Source organism: Caretta caretta, chromosome 17, assembly GCF_965140235.1.
Source record: "Caretta caretta isolate rCarCar2 chromosome 17, rCarCar1.hap1, whole genome shotgun sequence".
NCBI lineage: Eukaryota > Metazoa > Chordata > Testudines > Cheloniidae > Caretta > Caretta caretta.
The window spans coordinates 19,323,031-19,341,823 of NC_134222.1; the positions used below are offsets into that span (position 1 = coordinate 19,323,031).

An 18,793-nucleotide genomic window follows, 5' to 3' on the forward strand; every position below is an offset into this window, starting at 1 on the left:
AAATCACTCCTCTTCCCCATTGTTTGCCTAAAGCATATTTTCAAAGGAAGAGTTCAGAGGCCAGTTTGCCTGTGTGGATGAGCCTGTTTAAAGCTCTCACAATCATAAACGTCAAGGGGAAAACTGCCTGTAGAATGGTATTGCTTTGTCTTTACCATAGTTTGATTTAAAAGCCTGGCACTTCACTTCCTGCTGCCTACCAGGCCTTTAAGAAAGCGCTTTGAATTGACTAGATGCCCCGTGGCACACAGAGGTTTCCATAGAAATGGTTCTTTCCCTTGGATGGTGGTTCCTTGGCAAGTCGAACTTATGCAAACTTCACCCACACTCCTTTTCAATGAGGACAAAGGGGCTTTGTGAGGCACAAAACTTTGTATTTGGTGTTCTGCTGTGTGGGGGGGGGGGGGGAGGAGGGGGAGGTTGTTCCTCACACTTTCTCTTTCCAGAGCGAGCAAGGCAGGTGATGGGTGAGGTGGAATCGTGTCCTGGGATAGCAGCTGGATTAATGCACCTTCTTTCCTCTCCTAAATTTTCCCAATAATTCCCTAACAATAACGGCTCTCCCCTTTGCTTCAGTCCCTGTTTCCCCTAAGGGTTTATTTGGTTTGTTAGTTTCAAAGCCCATAATTGCTTGTTGAGATCCTGCTCTCTGTCTCCTCAGGGAGGGGAAGTGTTTAAAAGGGGTGCTGACCACTAAATGACTCTCTGAAAAGTCCCAGAGCCACCTTCTCCCCCTTTACACACTGCTCTCTTCCCACAAACCTCTTCTGCCTAAAGAATTAGCGAGTGTGGGGAAAGGGTGTGGGGAATTCAGCTGGACCCAGATGATGCACTGCAAAGATGTCTTTTGGGAAGAGGCACATAGGTGCCGGAACTATGGGTGCCGGGGGTGCTCCAGCACCCCCTGGCTTGAAGTTGTTTCCATTATAAACAGGGTTTACAGTTTGGTTCAATGGCTCTCAGCACCCCACTCTACAAATTGTTCCAGCCCCCCTGAAGAAGTGTGGAAGTGACTGATGTAGTGGCTGAACCCCCAGCAAAGATAAGGGACCTATTACCTCTTCTGGCTATTGGAGCTCTCCTCAGGTGGAGGAGGTCTGTAGCTTTTGAGCCAGAGCAGCAGGCTTCCACTCTCAGCTTCCCACGTGCGTTTGATGTGTGGAGTAATTGTGTCAGTTGTATTCAACAGTGGGTTTATGATGGAGGGAAGAGGAAATGCAGATAGTTGTGGATGGAAAACCTTCCCCCTAGTTCAGAGGACCTCTATTGTAAATTGGCTCTGCAATTTGTCTCTCCTTTCAGCCAAAATGTATTTATACACCCTTTAACTGAGCACTCCCTTTTGTATGCTTACATTTCTTTTCACTGTGAAGAAAAATAGTGCCTTGCAAGATATCTAAACACTGTGTTTTGTTTCCTTTCCATTTGTTCAAACGATTTAAGAATCCCCAAATCTTCCAGGCATATTTTGTGTTATTTCTTTTAAAGTTTAGGTATCAGTTTCACTTACTGTGAGGTAAATCACAGGAATGGAGTAATCACCGGCTTATCCTTGGCATATCTGCTGGGGATGGCATTGCTAATTCTGACTTGTGATTTTTTGCACACTTGGGGTTGGCCATACTGCCTCTGGCTGTGGCATCCAATGTGGTAAAACAAACAGAGTTGGGCCTGGTCAGTATGTGGAAGAGAGACCTTCAAAGAAAGCCTGGGGTACTGCAGGAAGTGAGGCTGGTTGATCAGTAAGTGGGCTTTTTCCTTTGAGTCAGTGTTGAGCTAATGTTCCAGCATGGAGTTAGGGGGTATTGTGGTGTTGGGATTAGGCTGTCTTTTTCAGATGAGCCTTTACACTGAAGTCATGTCCATTAAAAATCCCATGGCACATTTCACAGAAGTAGGGATGTTCGCCCCAGAGTTCTGTCTAATTCCAATTTAGGTAGTTACAGTCAAATGCCTGAAAATATCCCCTTTCATCCCATATCATAATTTCTTTTGGACACGATATGCTCCTTCACTTCCCATTTCGAACTGATGTGCTGTGAGGTATTTAACAGCTGCCCATGCTCCAGAGCGGTGGCTGCATTACAGTGGTGGGTGAAGGTGTGATACGAGCATTTACTTAACTCCACGATCCAGTCTGATTGTTAAACAGAGGCTATGCAGTTTATTTCTCCTCTCCTTTCACATCTCTGGGGTGGGTGGCAAAGTGAGGAAGAGTCTATTTTAAACAGGTAAAGGAATTGTAAATTGACTGCGTCTTTTTCTCCCCCACCACCCTTTTCTCCCCATCTAGGTGGAGAATGGTGCTGAGTATATTCTGGAAACCATTGACTCCCTCCAGAAACATTCCTGGGTGGCAGATATCCAGGACTGCATAGACCCCGGGTAAGGCTCACTTGAGGAAGCTGCCCTCCCTGTTTCAAAAAGCACCTCTTTACCTCAGAAGAGGAAGGATTATCCAGGGGTTTGAGCACCGCCTGGGCCCAAGAGAGCTAGAGTCCGTCCCTGCTCTGCTACAAACATTCTGTGTGACCCAGGGAAAGTCCTTTAGTCTCTTAGTACCTCAGTTCCCCATTTGTAACATGGGGATAACAACACTGCTTCACCTCACAGACGTGTTGTGAGGATAAATCCATTATAAAGATGGTGAGGTGCTCAGATAGAGAGAAAGAAAAATGAAAAAAGTCAATGATTTTTTTCACCCAAAAATGCTTTTTTTTTTTTTTTTAAAAGCCCATTTTTCAACAACAAAATTTGTTCATAAAAGGTTGGCTAGCGTTAGTCATTGTGTGACCAACCAATCTACTGCCCCGGCAGACTGGGAACAGCGTTCAGACACAGCTGACTGGAAGAGAAACCCTGGTACTAACCAGCCATCATCTCTGTGACGAAGCAAGGCCCCAAACACTCCCAGTGCTTGCGTGACCCACTGCTGAGTGTGTGTTGGGGTCCCGCTCGGTGCCTGAGCCGCAGGGGATCTGAGCCTGTTACAGCCAGCAGCTACAGAGGTTTGTCCCTCTAGCTGAACCAGCCCATGTCTGTAGCTCTGGAGTTCCTAGTTTAAATCCCCAGTGTGTCCACTAATATAGTGGCCATCACATAAGTGGGGGCTTATCTGTGACTGGAATCCTGGATGTCTTGCACACACTAACCAGTGGGTTACAGTCTCGTTCTGCCTGCAGTTGCAATTGGATACAGCGTTTGTCTTCACATCCTCTCCTACGCTGTTGTGGAGTGCTACGGTTTAGACAGCTGCTGCGTTCCTCCCCAGAGGCGGTTGGGTTTCACTGACAGGCAGTGATTCCTATGTGTGCAGCCTACAACCAGCTTGGTATGGTATCCGTTAGGTTGCAAGATGCTGTAGAAGATTGTCTTCGTCTCACTGAGGGTTTGGGGGGGAGGGGAGGGTTTGACTCCTCAAGAGATCATGGAAAAGGTTAAAATACCTTAACAAACATCTCACAGTAGCAAATAGACTTATTTGCTTTGGCTTTAGCTGCCTTTCCGCGGCATAAGGCTCCATTCTAATTCCAAACATGTCTGAAATACTAAGCTGTTCACAGGGGAGGAAAAAATCCCCTGGTGGCTCAGATGTGAAGAGAGGAACTGCGAAAGGTGGGGTCTGTTGGTTTTTATTGACTCCCCGTCTCGGGAGCACATTGTACACGTTCTGCTTTGCTAGAAAGAGCATCCGGCAGCCCTCAGCTGAGAGCACCCAGCCCACAGAACAGTCAAGGGTTTTGGTGTCAAAGGGCTTTCTGGAGTCTAGAGGACCACATTAATGCACTTTGGTCACTGCCCTGCAGCTTGTAAAGAGTGTTATCCAGGGGCTAAGGCAATGGATGGGAGCCAGGACCTCTGGCTCTGCTGCTGCCATGTTCTGTGACTCTGAGCAAGCAGCTTGACATCTCTGTGCGGCTCTCTCCCCATATGCAATGGAGTAAGGGCCCTGATCCAGCAAACGGGCATGCATGTGCTTAACTTCCAGCACTTGAGCAGCCCTGCAGCCCTTTGTGGACCCTTTGTGGGCTCAGAGCTAACCACCACGGGGATAAGTATTTGCAACATCAGGGCCCGTGTTTGTAGAGCACTCTGAGATATTTAAGACATGGACACGCCTGGTGAGCACCAAGAGTGAATTTTCATTCATCTTGTGAGTGCCGTGCTTGCCAAGGGTTTGAATCGGAAACCTCGTCAGTGCCCTGTCAACGCATTTTCTGCAGAGGTGGTTTCTTTTTTAAGGGTTGCAGTTGAGCGACTCCGACTGCTGATTCATTCACTGCTTACTAAATAATTCAGCTGCTCCCTCCCAAACACTTACCGCCAACACAAACCGCTTCCTGAGCTGCCTGCTAGCACGTGTCCTCCTGGTTCAGCTAGAGGCTGTTGCTCCAAGACTAACGGAGACCGGTGTGCGTATCTCACCACAATGGGGCAATCGGGAGCGTCCAGGCTAAATATAGGATTTCAAGAGAGCGTGGCTTTTTGCATGACAGTGGCGTCAGGCTAAAGGGGCGGGCACAGCTATGACTGACAGGGGGAGTCAGCTGATGGTCAGGGATGTGCACAGGCATTGCTCCCATAGGGGGTCATTTGGTCAAACTTCCCGCTGTTGGACTGGCTGTTGCCGTCACCCCAAGAGATCTTGTCTCAAGGTCCACCAGGCCTGTCTTGCTCCCACTCCACCCCCGATGCTAAACATTGGCTCCTCCATCTCTAGATGGGTGTCCTCCACCTCTGGAGTTGGCCTGCTTTCATCTCTCCTGCCTGCTCTGCTTCCCCTACCTTCCCCCATCCATTCGATCCCAGATGCTTTCTTTGAACTCTGTTTCTGACCCAAATGGCCTCCGAGTCGCCGCCATGATTGGCCAGCATGGGAGCTTGGCCTGCATCCCAGGGACTGGCAAGCAGGGTACTGCAGCCATCTGGCAGAGCTGGGGCCCGTTGTTTCATGGTACATAGAATCATAGAATCATAGAATATCAGGGTTGGAAGGGACCTCAGGAGGTCATCTAGTCCAACCCCCTGCTCAAAGCAGGGCCAATCCCCAATTTTTGCCCCAGATCCCTAAATGGCCCCCTCAAGGATTGAACTCACAACCCTGGGTTTAGCAGGCCAATGCTCAAACCACTGAGCTATCCCTCCCCTCTACAGACACTAGAAATGTGATCCAGAGCACCCAACTGAGTGCATGGAGCTTGAATTTACCCAGAATTATAAGATTAGTCAAATGAACCATGGTTCCTACCTGAGAGTGGAAATTCTTCCCCGCTCACCCCATCCCCGGTGAGGCTTGTGCCTGCAGAGAGTGACAGCCTGCACATGACCATCTGCTCTGTTTTTTCCTTGCAGGGACAGCGGAGATGATATTGAACTTTCCTCCTGTGTGCAGGGAGCCTGCCTGCCAGGCAGGGTACCCTCCTGCAGCTGTGAATTTCTGGCCGATGGTAAGGGCACCCGGAGAAAATCACCAGAAACGTTGGGTTCAGATGTTTGGCATCTTGTGGTGTTGGGTTGGGTTTCAAGGCGAGAATGCAGCTGACAACAAAAGAAAAGATCATAAAATGTGGGAGCAACTCCGCTCTCCTTTGGGATCTGTTCTTGTTCATGATGCAGCCACCCTGATCTGACAGGCGAGGGATGCAGGCCAAGTATCTGGCCGTTCTGACTCGCTTTCATGTGCCCTGTAGCCAGCAGCTGATCATAGAATATCAGGGTTGGAAGGGACCTCAGGAGGTCATCTAGTCCAACCTCCTGCTCAAAGCAGGACAATCCCAAACTAAATCAAGCTGATCCTAGCCTGACCCCAGCAGCCTTCCCTTGCTGCCTATCCCTAAAGAAATGGGGGACTGAGACCAGCACATGGAGACTCTGGCTTCTGTTTCAAATCTGCCCCATTTCTGTTGACCAAAACTTCATTGCTGAGTGTGAGATGAGTTTTGGGTCTCTGTCCAGCTCCTACTGAGGCATCCTGGCACCACTGTCACTAGTCACAGCAGAGCAGCTGCACAGTGAATGGCCTGTCTGAGACTGAACTACCCTCTCTTACTTCTCGCGGTTGTTCTTCTGGGGCAGGGGAGTAGCATGTTGTCAGGGTGATGTGGGGAAGGATTAAAGTGGCTCTGCTGGTCTGGACCCATTCTCTGGGTAAATGGAAGACTGCAGTCTCTAGGGTGACCAACTAACTAACCCTACAAACTAACCCAGCCAACTGTCTCCCTTTCTCTCTCTAGTAGGAGCAGATCGTATAGAGGACAATACACCACGTCCGTTATTACTGAATGTGGTGTTGACAACGTGGGGATTTTCTATAACATTTTTATGAATCCTCTGTTTGCCTCAGTTTCCCTTATATTTTGCATGGCTACCCAGTGAGGGTGGGGAAAGGCCCAAGCTGTCTCTGAGGGCAGGCTAAGTGACCTAGAGTGTGTGCGTGTGTTTTGCCTAGCTGCCTGAGCCTGAATGTGTCCCTGAAAAGAACTGGCCAAGGTGACACTATAGCAAGAGACAAATCAAGCCTGTATCAATGGAAAACCCAGTCAACCAGACATTGACCCAGTATGCAGCAACCCAGAGGGAGATGCAGTTCCCGCACCTGTCAGCAGGGACCCTGAGCAAAGACCCCAGCCTGAGAACAAAGGGCTGGAAGGTGTGAGGTGGGGGGATAAAGTGTTGGCTTCTGGAGTAAGCAGGGAGCTCTTTCACCTGGGAACGGGCTAAGGAAGGCAGATTGCGAGAGACAGAGCCGGAAAATGGAGTTTTACAGCTTGGCTGGGGCTCTGGGCTAGCCAGACCAGGCTATGCTTTAACCCTCATTCCTCTGCGCTAACCTAAGGACTTCCTCCGCTGTGCTCCAGGTGACTAATAAACCCACCTGTGTTGACAACACTGCCTGAGTGTCCCCGTAAATACGTGGTGAGGTGCATGAATCCCTGGTGGGTGGACAGGTCTCTACCAGGTGTCGATCTCAGTTGGACTCGCTGAGCAGATCTCGCGGCGTGAAGCAGGAGTGTTGGAGCCCCCGAGGTTCAGTCTTGGGAGGCTGCATGGCCTGCCCTGAAGGAGGAGTGAGACCCTTTGTGGGTCTGGCCCATTGAAGGGTTCCCCGAAGAGACTGCTCCAAAGTTGAGGGTGTAGCACCGATCTTGTTGGTCCGTGACAGGTGCTTGTGGGTTGATTCGCAGAGAAACTCTGAGCTTTAAGCCGTTAAAGCTTGCCTTCCTTTCAGGTGTGCACAGGACTCCAGACAGATGTTCTGTGCTTGCCACCCACACCACCACCCCGACCGCTGCCACTGTCATCTCACCCCCGCATGGCAGGGCCAGGGACTCCTTGGGGGAACACCTGGCCCATGTACCACTGGAAAACTTCCTGCAGACCGTGGAGTCACCAGCCACTAGCAGTCATTTAGCAGGTACCTGCAAGGCTCCGGGGGGGTGGGGGGGGGTGGGAAGGGAGGTAGCCACGTTGGCCACCTTCCAACTGATTTGCTGTATGTGACACAACTGATAGAAGAAAAGGGGAAAATCCCATTGCAATGCAACGTGGGTCTCTTGAGCAAATCCTGAGCAGAACTGCTGCATTCTGATTAGAGAGAAGGGTGTGAGGGGGAAGGGTGGAGGTGGGGAATTAAAGGGGTGTTCATGGGGACAGGTGTGTACATGAGGTGCCCATACATAGGGTGGGTGTGCCCAGTGGCAAAAAGGGAGGAGGTGTGCACCCAGGAATAAAGCTGATGGGGAGGTTGTATAGGCAGGCAGGGAGGGACGAGTGCACTCCGTTCTAACCTTGCCCCGCTGCTCCCAGCCAGAAGAGCCCATTGGTTTAATATAGAAACCCTTTTTCTGCCGTGCCTGGCCACTCTTTCAGTGGAATTGAGAGGAGCACCCAGTAGCCAGCCTGCTTAGCTACAGGTGCACATTTACAACACAATCCTCTGTATTTGACTCAGACGTCATCTTCCCAGCATATGATCCTGATCCTGATCCTTCTGGAATAGCCAGAACGTCCTCTGCCAGAGCCCTGCGGTCTATTCACTGTTGCTGCCGTCCCTTTTGAAAGACAACCATTTCCCTCTCTAAACTGCCTTTCTTTTACCCCTTTCCAACTGTACAGGGGAGGAAAGCGAGACAGAAGCGGAGATCAACCTCTCAGATTTCCCCTGGTTCCACGGGACGCTGTCACGGATCAAAGCCGCCCAGCTGGTGCTCTTCGGTGGGGCCAGGAGTCACGGTCTGTTTGTCATTCGGCAGAGTGAAACTCGACCAGGCGAATATGTGCTGACTTTTAACTTCCAGGGGAAAGCAAAGGCAAGTGCCATTGTGATGCTTGTTATTTAAATGGTTTTAGAACTGCACTAGCCGCACTCACCCACCGTTCTCTGATGCTATCCCTCGTTTGTCTTTCCACCTCTCAGCGTCAGTCCAATATGTAGCGAGCAGGAAGCAGGACGGGGGCCTGTCTCTGGCCTACCTGTCTGATTACAGTGGGGCTCGGAAGCAGGATAGCTCTGCTGACTTCTAAAAAGATGCTCGGAAGTGTCATTATTGACTGGGCTTTTTTGGGATTGCCGAGATCCCCAAACATGAATAATCCTCCAACCCTTGAAAGCGCCTTTCATCCCAGAATGATGTACAAAGATCCATTCCACCTGTGGCTGAAATGTGGCCACCTTTGCAGCTGTTTAAAACACACGGCCATGCTGCATAACAAATTAGGACAGTGGTTCTCCATCTCTTTAGTTCTGTGCTGCATAAGAGGGAATGAAAAGAGCTAACGTTTATGTGTGGCCTTTCATCCAGAGGTCTGGATGGTCAGGTGGTTACCAGAATTGGAAGCACTCCACAAACTACTACTAGTCACTCTCTTCATTGTTAGATCTCAAAGCACTTTACAGAGGAAGTCAGTATCATCATCTCCTTTTTATGGGTGGGGAAACTGAGGCACAGGGCGGGACATGACTTCCCTCATGTCCCCCAGCAGGCCAATGGCAGAGTTGGGAATAGAGCCCAGGTGTCATGAGTCCCAGTCCAGTGCCCGGTCTACTGGGCTACAACACTACAGATCAGTTTTGCCCCCAGATTCTCTAGGCAAAGCTCCCATTGATTTCAGTGGAAGTGACACCCTTGTACTGAAAGCAAGATGAAGATCTATGTCATGAACAGGGATTAGCTCACCATCACTGAAATGCAGCTCTCTCTGGGGTGGAACGCTGACCCCTTTTAACAGGGCACAGAAATACTGAGCTACAGGTTAGTACGGAGGGTACATTGAGTCGATATACATGTGCTAGCTTTGTTTGAGCTAGCATGCTAAAAGTAGCAATGTACCTGCAGGGTGGGCCAATGGCCTGAGTACGGGCCTAGGTCTCAGACGGGGTGGTACTCAGGGTGGCTAGCCCCTCCTGCCACCTGCGCTGCCCCAGCTACACAGCCTGATCAAAGTTAGTGCGCGTATGTCTACCTCTAGCTGCAGTGAAGACGTCCCCAGAGAGCGATGTGAGGGTCTTGGATCCAGTCGAAAGCGAGGAAGGGATTGTCAGGTGGTTACCAGAATTGGAATGTAGCCAGGACACTGGGGCTACCAAACCCCTTGTGAAAGAAGCCTGGGGGGCTCTAAAGGAAGCTGGATGTTAGCCACCTAGAGCAGCCCAGGGAGCCAGTGGGAAGCAAGGCTGCTAGAGGAGAGTGAATGAGCTGCTCGGTGCAGGGAGAGGACTGAGAGCAGCCCTGGAGGATTAGCGTGTCGGAGGAAGTGAAAGCTTCCTGTAGGCTTAAGATGCTGCCAGAGGGGGCCCTGCCAGACCAGCTCTAATGAATAGAGAATAAAATGCCCAAGGGGACCCCAAACCACCCACTTTGCCAATAGCCCACGCAGTTTAGTCTCCGGGCTCGGCTCCCAAGCGAGCGTTAACCGCCTTCCCACCCCTGGCCCCCCCACCCAAGAGAAATGCAGCCGCTATCTAGGGCTCTCAGTCTGGCTGCTCCGAACATGAAGCTGGGGGAGTGGAAATGCTGAGCCACCGAAATGCATCTCGCAGATTTGACAGCGCTTGCTGCTCTGCTAAGGCAGGAAGGCTTTAAAAGAAACAATGCTGGCAGCTCCTTATCCCAGTGCCAGCCTGCCAGGAACAGCACAATAGGAAGATCAGAGCAAGGCCTGTTTTTTTGTTTTTTTTTTAAATATAAAGCCTGTTTGTTCTTGCTGGCTGTTTTTGTGTGTGTGTCTAACACAGACCCCTTTTTATGCGGTGTATGACTCACGTGCCCCAGGTTAAGCACGGACTATGCGACTCTGTCAGGGGACAACTCTGGAGATCTGCAGACTATTCCCGACTCCGCCACTGACTTACTGAGTGACCATGGGCAGCTTACTCAACCCCTTTCTGCCCAGCTCCTCTGCAAAACTGGGCTGATACTTGGCTCCCTTTCTAAGGTGCTTTGAGATCACTGGATTAAAAGCCTCCCTTTTATTCCTATTCTGTTTCTGTTTCTGCTTGGCATCGATGGCCCTCAATGCTGGGACAGCCTGAGTGGCTCGGTATGGTAGCAATAACTCTTGCAAGTGTCCACGTTCTAGCGAAGAGGCATCAGTTCTCCCCTTGGTGACGCCGCTAGGTAATTTCCCATGGAGAGATCTATTAGCCCTTTGGGGCTGGCTGCACAGGTTCCTGGCCTGGTGCGTGAAAGCGAAAGGCACTCGCCTGAATGGTGCTGTGGATGAAGTCTGAGGGGGTTCAGTGAAGTAGAAACCTGTGAGGTTTCAGTGGCAGAGCTGAATGCAAATCCTCTCTCTTATTAGACATGGCAGGGGGGTGCTTGTTCCAGCAGCCACCCTGCTAAGCCCTGGGTTGGGGTGACGGGGAAAGGGACACATTCCTGAAATGGGTTAGGGCTCAGGGGGCTCTGAGCACTCTCAACTCTGCAGGGCTGAAGGGGATGTCCCCCTGGCAAGTGTTAGCCTTGGCAAGTCATGGCAGGCCTGATCCTGAGTGATGCTGAGCACTCTCTTCCAACTGGTTTCAGGGAACATTGTGCGTGCTCAGCACCTCTCAGGGTCAGGACCCAAGAAAGGAAGCTCTTGTTGCATACACATTTTTGTTTTATTTTTAGAACCTAATTGTTTACTAATAAACACCCCTCCCACCCCCCCGAGTTTGGTAGGAGCTGCGCAGAGGAACCTCACGCTTCACAGGAGGGACTTGCAACTTAGAAAAGGCATTTAAATGTGCAGTGTTTATAAGGAATACTGCCCCATAGGGGTGAAACTAGAACATTTTAACAGGCCACTCCACTGCAGAAAGTGGGAACTAGCCTTTGATTTCCCAGCAAATGTCTTGCATTACAAGTCGGTTGCACTTTAACTTGCATGCAGCTGGGTGAGTGTCAGTGAAAGGTCCCAGAGCAGAAGCTCTCTGCTGGGTGTTCTCTTTGTGCAGCCTCTATTCCAGTGTTCTTTGGTAAAGGTGCTTTCCTTTTTATTTCCCCCTCTTCTCAAAGAACACTTCTGTTTCATGCTGCTGGTAACCCAAAAGGCCAGCTTCCCTGACCAGACGCTTTCTGAATGGGTCATAGCAACTGTTGCTTGGCAGCCAATCAGTTTCAATCAGCTCTGAAACGTGAGATCTTCCTGTTTTGAGCCAAATTGCTAGCGAAGCGGAAAAAACAATTTTGTTTGTAGATAACCAGTAGCCTTTGGATTGGGGGAGCTGTAAACGCTCTACCCAGCACATGAAGGAACCAAGCCATGTGCACGGTCTGTGGCACAAATAACACTTGGGTCAGTATCCACGGCAGCTGTGGACTTGCCCTTCGGCCCATCTGCTTCACTGCGCCCCTCTCTTGCAGCACCTCCGGCTATCCCTGAACGAGAACGGCCAGTGCCATGTGCAGCACCTCTGGTTCCAGACCATCTTCGATATGTTGCGGCACTTCCACACCCACCCCATCCCCCTGGAGTCCGGCGGCTCAGCTGACATCACTCTCCGCAGCTACGTTGTGGCGCAGGGCCCCTTCTCTGGTAGGTCACCCGGCTAGCACAGCATCCCTCGTGATCCTGCACAGGAGATGAGTGAGGAGAGCTGGAGATGGGTCAGAGCTCATATCCGGATGTGATCCTAGGACTTGGGGTCAGGGCCGTCTCCAAGAGAAACGTGCTTGCACCAAGTTCCCTGCAAACATCCAAAAGAAATAGACTCTCTCGTGTTTTCTCCTCCAGTACCATTTCCCAAAAGCTGTCCTGCTTATTCTAAGGTGTTGCCCCTATGCTGACCCTTGGGGAGTGGGGCTAGGAGCACTTCACTTAGCCCTTGAGTTCTTCTGACCAGCAGCCAGCTCAGGAATGGTGGTGTCCAAGATTCCCTGGCTAGAAGGACCAAGCTGGCTTTACAGGCTGGCGCCCTTTGATATGGGCTGGGGTGGATTTCCAGAGAGAACTTCCACAACATAATGTCTGGTATCTCTCATCCAGGGATCTCAAAGCATGGTATGAAAGTGGGTCTGTGTCTATTATCCCATTTTACAGAGAGACAAAGTGAGGGTCAGCGAGATTATGACTTGCTCAGGGTCACACAGCAAGGGATTAGAATAGAAACCCAGCATCCTGGATGTGGATGTGCCCCTTCTAGTGATGGCCCGGACATATATAGAGGTTGAGCCTGCTACAGCCCTGGCTAGCAGATCCAGCTCCTTTTAGCTCAGGCAGAAGTGGTGCGGGCTTTCGCATCCAGAGGTCCAAGGTTCAGTCCCGGCTGACAACCATGTACCTGGCCTTACAGATGTCCAGTGTTCTGCTCTAACCACTAGAGGTGCTGCCTTCATATATAAAAAAATCTAAAGGAGCTCTGTGTGTGTATCCATCTCCATCTCCATGAGCTGTAGGAAGAGCATGCTGGGGGCCAGTGTGTGTATTTTCTGCTCCGGTGATAAGGGATGTGCTGAGTGGCCTGTTGCACATACTTGATGAGGCAGGGAGAGTGAAATCACTCGAGATGCAATTAGGCGGGACCTTGTGGGAAGGATTTGATTACCTGTGTCCATGCGTCTGATCAGATCTTGAGGGGCTGAACAGGGCGAGGGCCCTGAGCACCTCTTGTCCGGAGGGGATGTTCTCGTTTGGGGCTGAGCTGCCTCCAAACTGGCATAGGGTGGAAGGGTGGATGCATTTAAAACCCACTCCTCAAATGAGCAATGGGGGCCGTAACATGATACAGAGGTCAGTGCTCCCCTACATAGCCTTAATATGGGGCTCAGTGTTGTCTCCCAGTTCTTCCCCAGGGAGACAGGCTTCCTTCTGTCTGCATAGGAAGTGGCAGGGAGTCCAGTCCCCCAAGGACTTTGGTTTTCCCCCAAGACCTGCCTGGTTTTCTGGGGAGCCACCAGATCTGTGCAGCGTCCCCGTGCCTCTGGGCTGTTACCCACACCCCTCAATCCCTCTGATGGGGACGTGCTGCCACCAGCTGCTGGCCTCCCCACACCCCGCTACTGCAGTGAAGGGGGATCTGCTCAAGATGATCCAAACGTGATGGGCCTGATCTTGTTCCAGATCCCCATCTAGGGCTGATTGAGGAGAGGGGGGTGATAGGCCGCACGTCCCATCCAGACCCACAGAGCGCTTGTGCAGTTGGAGATAGAAGGGGCAAAGTCACAGCGCTGGTGCTTTCTGCCCTCCCTCCCCCTCGCCTCTTGGCCCCATCGATTTTTGTGCTCCCCTTTCCCCTTGGAGGCATTTCAGCTGCACGAGCGTCTCAATCCTCTGCTGTGTTAGCAATGCACAGGGCTTCCGAGGTGAGGCCTACGCAGCCCGGTGCTGTCCCAGCTGTATCTGGGGCAGACTGGGGCATCGCCATGAGAGCGGAGGGACTGTGCCACTGTGCTTGGGGAGAAGGAGCCACCCCTGGCTGGGCAGGAGACACCCCTTTGCCCTCGGAGGCCTGCAAGGAAGGGCGCATACCTGCGCTCACCCCCTGCAGGCAATGTGGGTTGCGTGGCTTCACGCAGCAGACTGAGAGGGTGGCTGTCTCCATATTGGCCAAGACCCAAATTAACTGAGAGCAGATTCGTTCGGGTCAGTGGGAGAGGCTGGGAGGGACAGGATGTAGCTCCTGGCATCCGAGCACTGGAGTCTGAACCACTGGGGGATCTGCAGCGAGGAGCCACGGTTAAAGTGCTGGAGTGGGATTCGGGAGACCTGATGTCTTTCTCAGCTCGCCCGCTGACTTCATGTAGTGACTTGCCCGCCGTGTCTCTGGTGATCCCGCCTGCTTCCTTGCCTAGCCTGGGCGCTGTGAGGTCGAGCCGGAGTCTGCAAAGCGCTGTGAGATGGACAAAGACAATGAGCTAGCACCTTAGTTGATAGAGCAGCCCATCCCAGTACCACTCTGCCCTTCCTCGCATGCATGGCCACTCCCAGGACCTGGCTCCATATTTCAACTGGTTGAGGTTAGGAGAGATCACGCCACCTAGAGTCTAGGAGTTGGAAGATCTGCAGCAGATCTGAAGTCCTGACGGTCACTGACTTGCTGGGTGACCTTGGACAAGACCCCCTCCACCTACCCCATGGGTGCCTCAGTTTCCCCACCTGTCACTTGGGGCTAATGACACTCACCTGTGTAAAGCACATGAGACTCTCTGATGACAGGTTTCATGTGAGTGCAAAGCTTATTGGCAGGGCTGTGCGGGGCAAGCATCCCTGTGCTGTATGTGCCCTGGGGACGGAGAACTCCTCTCTCTGTGGCTGCCAGTCCAGCACCGAACAGCTTGTAAAACATTCGCCCTCGTGCCTTCTCCGGGCACGTGACTCTTTTGTGTTTCACCTTGCAGATGCCAGCCCTGCCCCAGCTGTTGCCTCCCAACAGCCCAGCTGCAGGAGCGACCTCCCATCCCAACCCTACTTCTCCAGCTTTGTGCCAGGCCCTTTCCAGCCCGCATCGCCTGGGGAGGGGGCTGTCGCCTCTTCCTCCTCAACCGGCCACCCTCTGTACCACCGAATGGAGGGGACCCTCAGTGCCCGGAGCCGCAGCAACAGTACTGAGCGCCTGCTGGAGTCACCCAGCATTAGCGTGGAGGACTACCACGAGAGCGACGGCTCGCGCAGCAGGACCAGGGCGGTTGAGAACCAGTATTCTTTCTACTGAGGAGTCACAGGGTGGAGGCCAGCCCTCTGTGTGGGGTGTCCTTGCCTACCAATGCAGCCGTGGCTCATGGAGATGCTCGTGCCATTGCTGATGAGCCCTGGCTCTGATCTCTGACCGCCCCCGTGGATGTTTACGTATCGCCATGGCCCAAAGCCATGGGCTGTCCCCACTCTCTTGTCAACTCTCTGGCGTGCCCCTCACCTCAGCATCCGATTCACTGGTACCAGTCAAAAGTCGCCAACTCCATCCATCACCAGCAATGGACCTGGGCTGTCCTTTGTCCCCCTTGCACCTCGGAGAATGGTTTGAACGATGAGCAACTCCACCAGCCTGGCAACCGTGTTGGGGATGTCCCAACCAAACACATTCACCGCTCCCTAGATCTGGCTCATGCTCTGAGCTCAGAAGGCCAAAGACACCAGTGCCATTAAGGGATCTGTTCTGGGGTCAGCAGTACCCGGTCTCTGCCATTATCAGCTTGTGGTCGGTTCCCTTAACTCCTACAAATACTCTCCTGCTGGTCTCTCCATTGTCTGCAGTCGGATTGGGACTTTCCACTTCCCGCTTGGGTCTGGTAACATGCAGTGGTTCTCCTGGAACAGGAATCCATGGCTTTGATTTATATTGCTTTTCCCTTAGCTGTGCAACAGTGAAAGCATCTCCTGGCATTTCCTAGATGGAAAGGACGAGATGTTGCCAGTGTTGGAACGTAGTCAAGGACACCTCAAATGGTTACTTCCCTTCAGGGATAATTACCTTGAGTTCTGCAAACAAGACACTGCAAGCGTCTTTGTGTGTAACGTTTTGAGGTGACCTTGTACATGACAAATCTCACCAAGGTAGTTTTGTTGCTAGCAAAGAGAACGTGCCCACACACACACACCAGTCAGGGATGGAAAAGACCTATCAGACTATCTGGTCCCTCTCCATTGCTATTACAAGATTGCTCGCTGCAGGAAATTTAGGGGGGAGGGGTTGTCCACTTGAGTGCCAAACTAGGGGGCTTCCGCCATTCCCCAGGGGAGATTATTCCACAGCCTACTGCATCTGACTGTCGGAAAGTTTTTCCTGATAGCCAACCCATATTTTCCCTTTTTTCATTTTATCCTGTTACTCCTAGTTGTAGCCAGGGGCCCCACCCTAAATCATTCCTTTTCCTTCTTGGTTTTTAAAATCCTACAGCTGCTTGAGGGGTAGAATAAAATCCTCCTGCCTATGTCATCTCTTAGCCAGCTTGTATCTGTGGAGTTCTGTTAGTATTTTCTTCTAAATCCATCTCCCCAGGCCCTGATCATTTGTGTTTATGTTCTCTGAACTTCCCCCAGTTTGTCAATGGCTTCTCGGTAACGTGCACATGTGTGTCTGATGCATATTCTCTCTCTTTCACGTGCATGCTCTCTCTCTCTCTCTCTGACACACACATACACCAACATGAAAGTTCCTGGTTGAATCCCAATCATGGCTAACCCTTGCACATTCTATTGCCAGTGCTAAGAGGAACAAGATTGCAAATGCACCTTTTGGCTAACATGGCAAATTCAATCAGTTCCATCCCCTAGAGACTGAGCTTTTAAAGTATGACATTGGCCCAAATTTTCAAGTGGTCACTTTTATTTTTTTGGGTGCTGCAGTGGTTGGGTCCCCAGCTGGAGATGCCTAGGGAACCTCATTTTCAGGAGGGCCAGGCCCTCTCTACTCTGTTGGAAGTCAGTGAAAATTTCCGCTGCTTGGTTGGGCTCCCCAAAATTAAGGCACTGAAAATCAGGGGCTACTTTTGAAACTATGGCCTATTAAACCTAACTGCTGAAGAAGAGTGAGCTGAAGAAAAGAGAGTGCTGTTTCCTACTGTGTTCATAGACAAAATAACTGAAGTGTTTGGCTGGTATGCTTTTGGTTTTAATTTAAAACAAAAAATTTGTACTCATGGCTGGATGAAACTCCCCCTGGGCAGAGGGCCAGGTCTACACACCAATTTAGTACTGATATAATTATGTCAGTGGGTGGGCTGGGGCCTGGGGTGTGCATTTTTATTTGAACTGAAATTGTTACACCCGTACACCTCTAGTGTGCATGTGTGGCAAAATGGATTGAGCACTGGACTGGGACTTAGCAGACCTGGGTTCTGTTCCCAGCTCTACTATTGGCCTGCTGGGTGACCTTCGGCAAGTCACTTCCCTTCTCTGTGCCTCAGTTTCCTCATCTGTAAAATTGGCATAATGAGACCGACCTCTCCTTTGTAAAGTGCTTTGAGATCTACTGATGAAAAGCCCCATATAAGAGCTAGTTATTATTAAAGGTGCCTTATAACACTATATATTACTGCCCTTCCCATATGGGAAGAAGTTATATGGTGTAAGCATCTGTCTGCCAGTCTAACAGAGTCCACCCTAGGGAGGACACTGCAGGTGTTGTTAAAACAGCACAACTTGTGTGTGTAGACAAGGCCTTGAGTCCCACTTAAGGGTTCCTTTGGCATTTCTGTGGTGGCTTCTTTCCTGAGCCAGCAAAACGTGTCCTCATCTTCCCCCCCTCCCAGCTTTCCCCTCTCCTCCCTTCACCGCTACTTGCAAAGGCAAATAATGGGTCTTCTGGGCCAGCCTTCTGCACCACCTGCTTACGAGTTGTGCTCCTAAAGCAGCATTAGGGGAGGGGAGGGGAGCCTTTGGCTGCCCATCCCCCGATGCTTACAGCCACTTCTGCTTTCAAATGATCTGGAAGGGACAGCGGGAGGGGTTCGATTTAGTTTGGGTTTTTCATTTGCCTGCTGCAGCAGCCCAGCCTAGACGGGGGGGGTCACATACAGAGGAGCCCGTGCAATATACAAACAGGGGGCACCCTGTGCTGCAAAGAAAGGCAGGGTTTTCTTCGGTAGCGAGTTTGAAATGGACCTGCTCTGTTTGCACACCCAAGGAGCTGACGGGGAGCATCCAGATATTGAACGGTTGCTGCCATTCTCCTTCTCCAGAAAGACTCGGCGAGCTGATCAGACAGAGGCAACGCATTGCCTCGGAGCCCTTCCCCAGCTGGCTGCTCGTTCCCATTCTGCCTTGGGGGTGGGGTAGGCAGGAAAGGGGGTAGCAAATGATCTACAAGCAAATATGTTGATTTGTAAATAGGGGGAAGTAGGGAGAAGTGTAATGTTCTGTAGAATAACCACATTTATTTAAGCAACTTGTAAAACAAATGGGAAAATTGAGTTCCAGTTTTGAAATAAAACCACTTGAACCAAGACACTGCATTGAAAGTGATTATAGGGGCTTCCCTGGATTTGCTATAAGAGTGCTGGCTGCCATATTAGCTTCTCCGAGTGTGTACGTAGGTGCTGTAACTAGGGGTGCGGCAGCATTCCTGGCTCGAAATGGTTTCCATCATATACACGACTTACAGTTTGGTAAGAAGTCCCAACTGAGATATGGGCTGCATTATGCTTGGGGCTGTACAGACATAGAGCAAGAGATGGTCCTTGTCCCAAAGAGCTTCCAGCCTACACAGGGTGGGAAGGAAGTACCTTTTGGCTGTTTAACAGCTGGGAAAGCTGATGCACCGAGCGATCATGACGTGCCCAAGGTCACAAAGGGAATAAACAGAATTGGGAATAGAACCCAGGTCTTGTGGCTCCCCAGCTGGGGCCTTAACCACAAGACTCTTCTTCCTCTTTCA

General features: G+C 51.1%; 1 protein-coding gene across 2 annotated transcripts in view; it reads left to right on the forward strand.

The window, feature by feature from the left end:
* SH2B2 (SH2B adaptor protein 2) overlaps positions 1–18,364 on the forward strand; it is a 66,575-nt gene extending 48,211 nt beyond the window's left edge. For both annotated transcript variants that reach the window (XM_048824340.2, XM_048824341.2), the window contains exons 4-9: positions 2,294–2,385; positions 5,353–5,447; positions 7,229–7,414; positions 8,116–8,309; positions 11,847–12,018; positions 14,820–18,364. In XM_048824340.2, coding sequence (XP_048680297.2) covers positions 2,294–2,385; positions 5,353–5,447; positions 7,229–7,414; positions 8,116–8,309; positions 11,847–12,018; positions 14,820–15,133 — 1,053 coding nt within the window. In that variant the 3' untranslated portion in view covers positions 15,134–18,364. The remainder of the gene's footprint in view (positions 1–2,293; positions 2,386–5,352; positions 5,448–7,228; positions 7,415–8,115; positions 8,310–11,846; positions 12,019–14,819) is intronic.
* Positions 18,365–18,793: the final 429 nt, after the last annotated feature.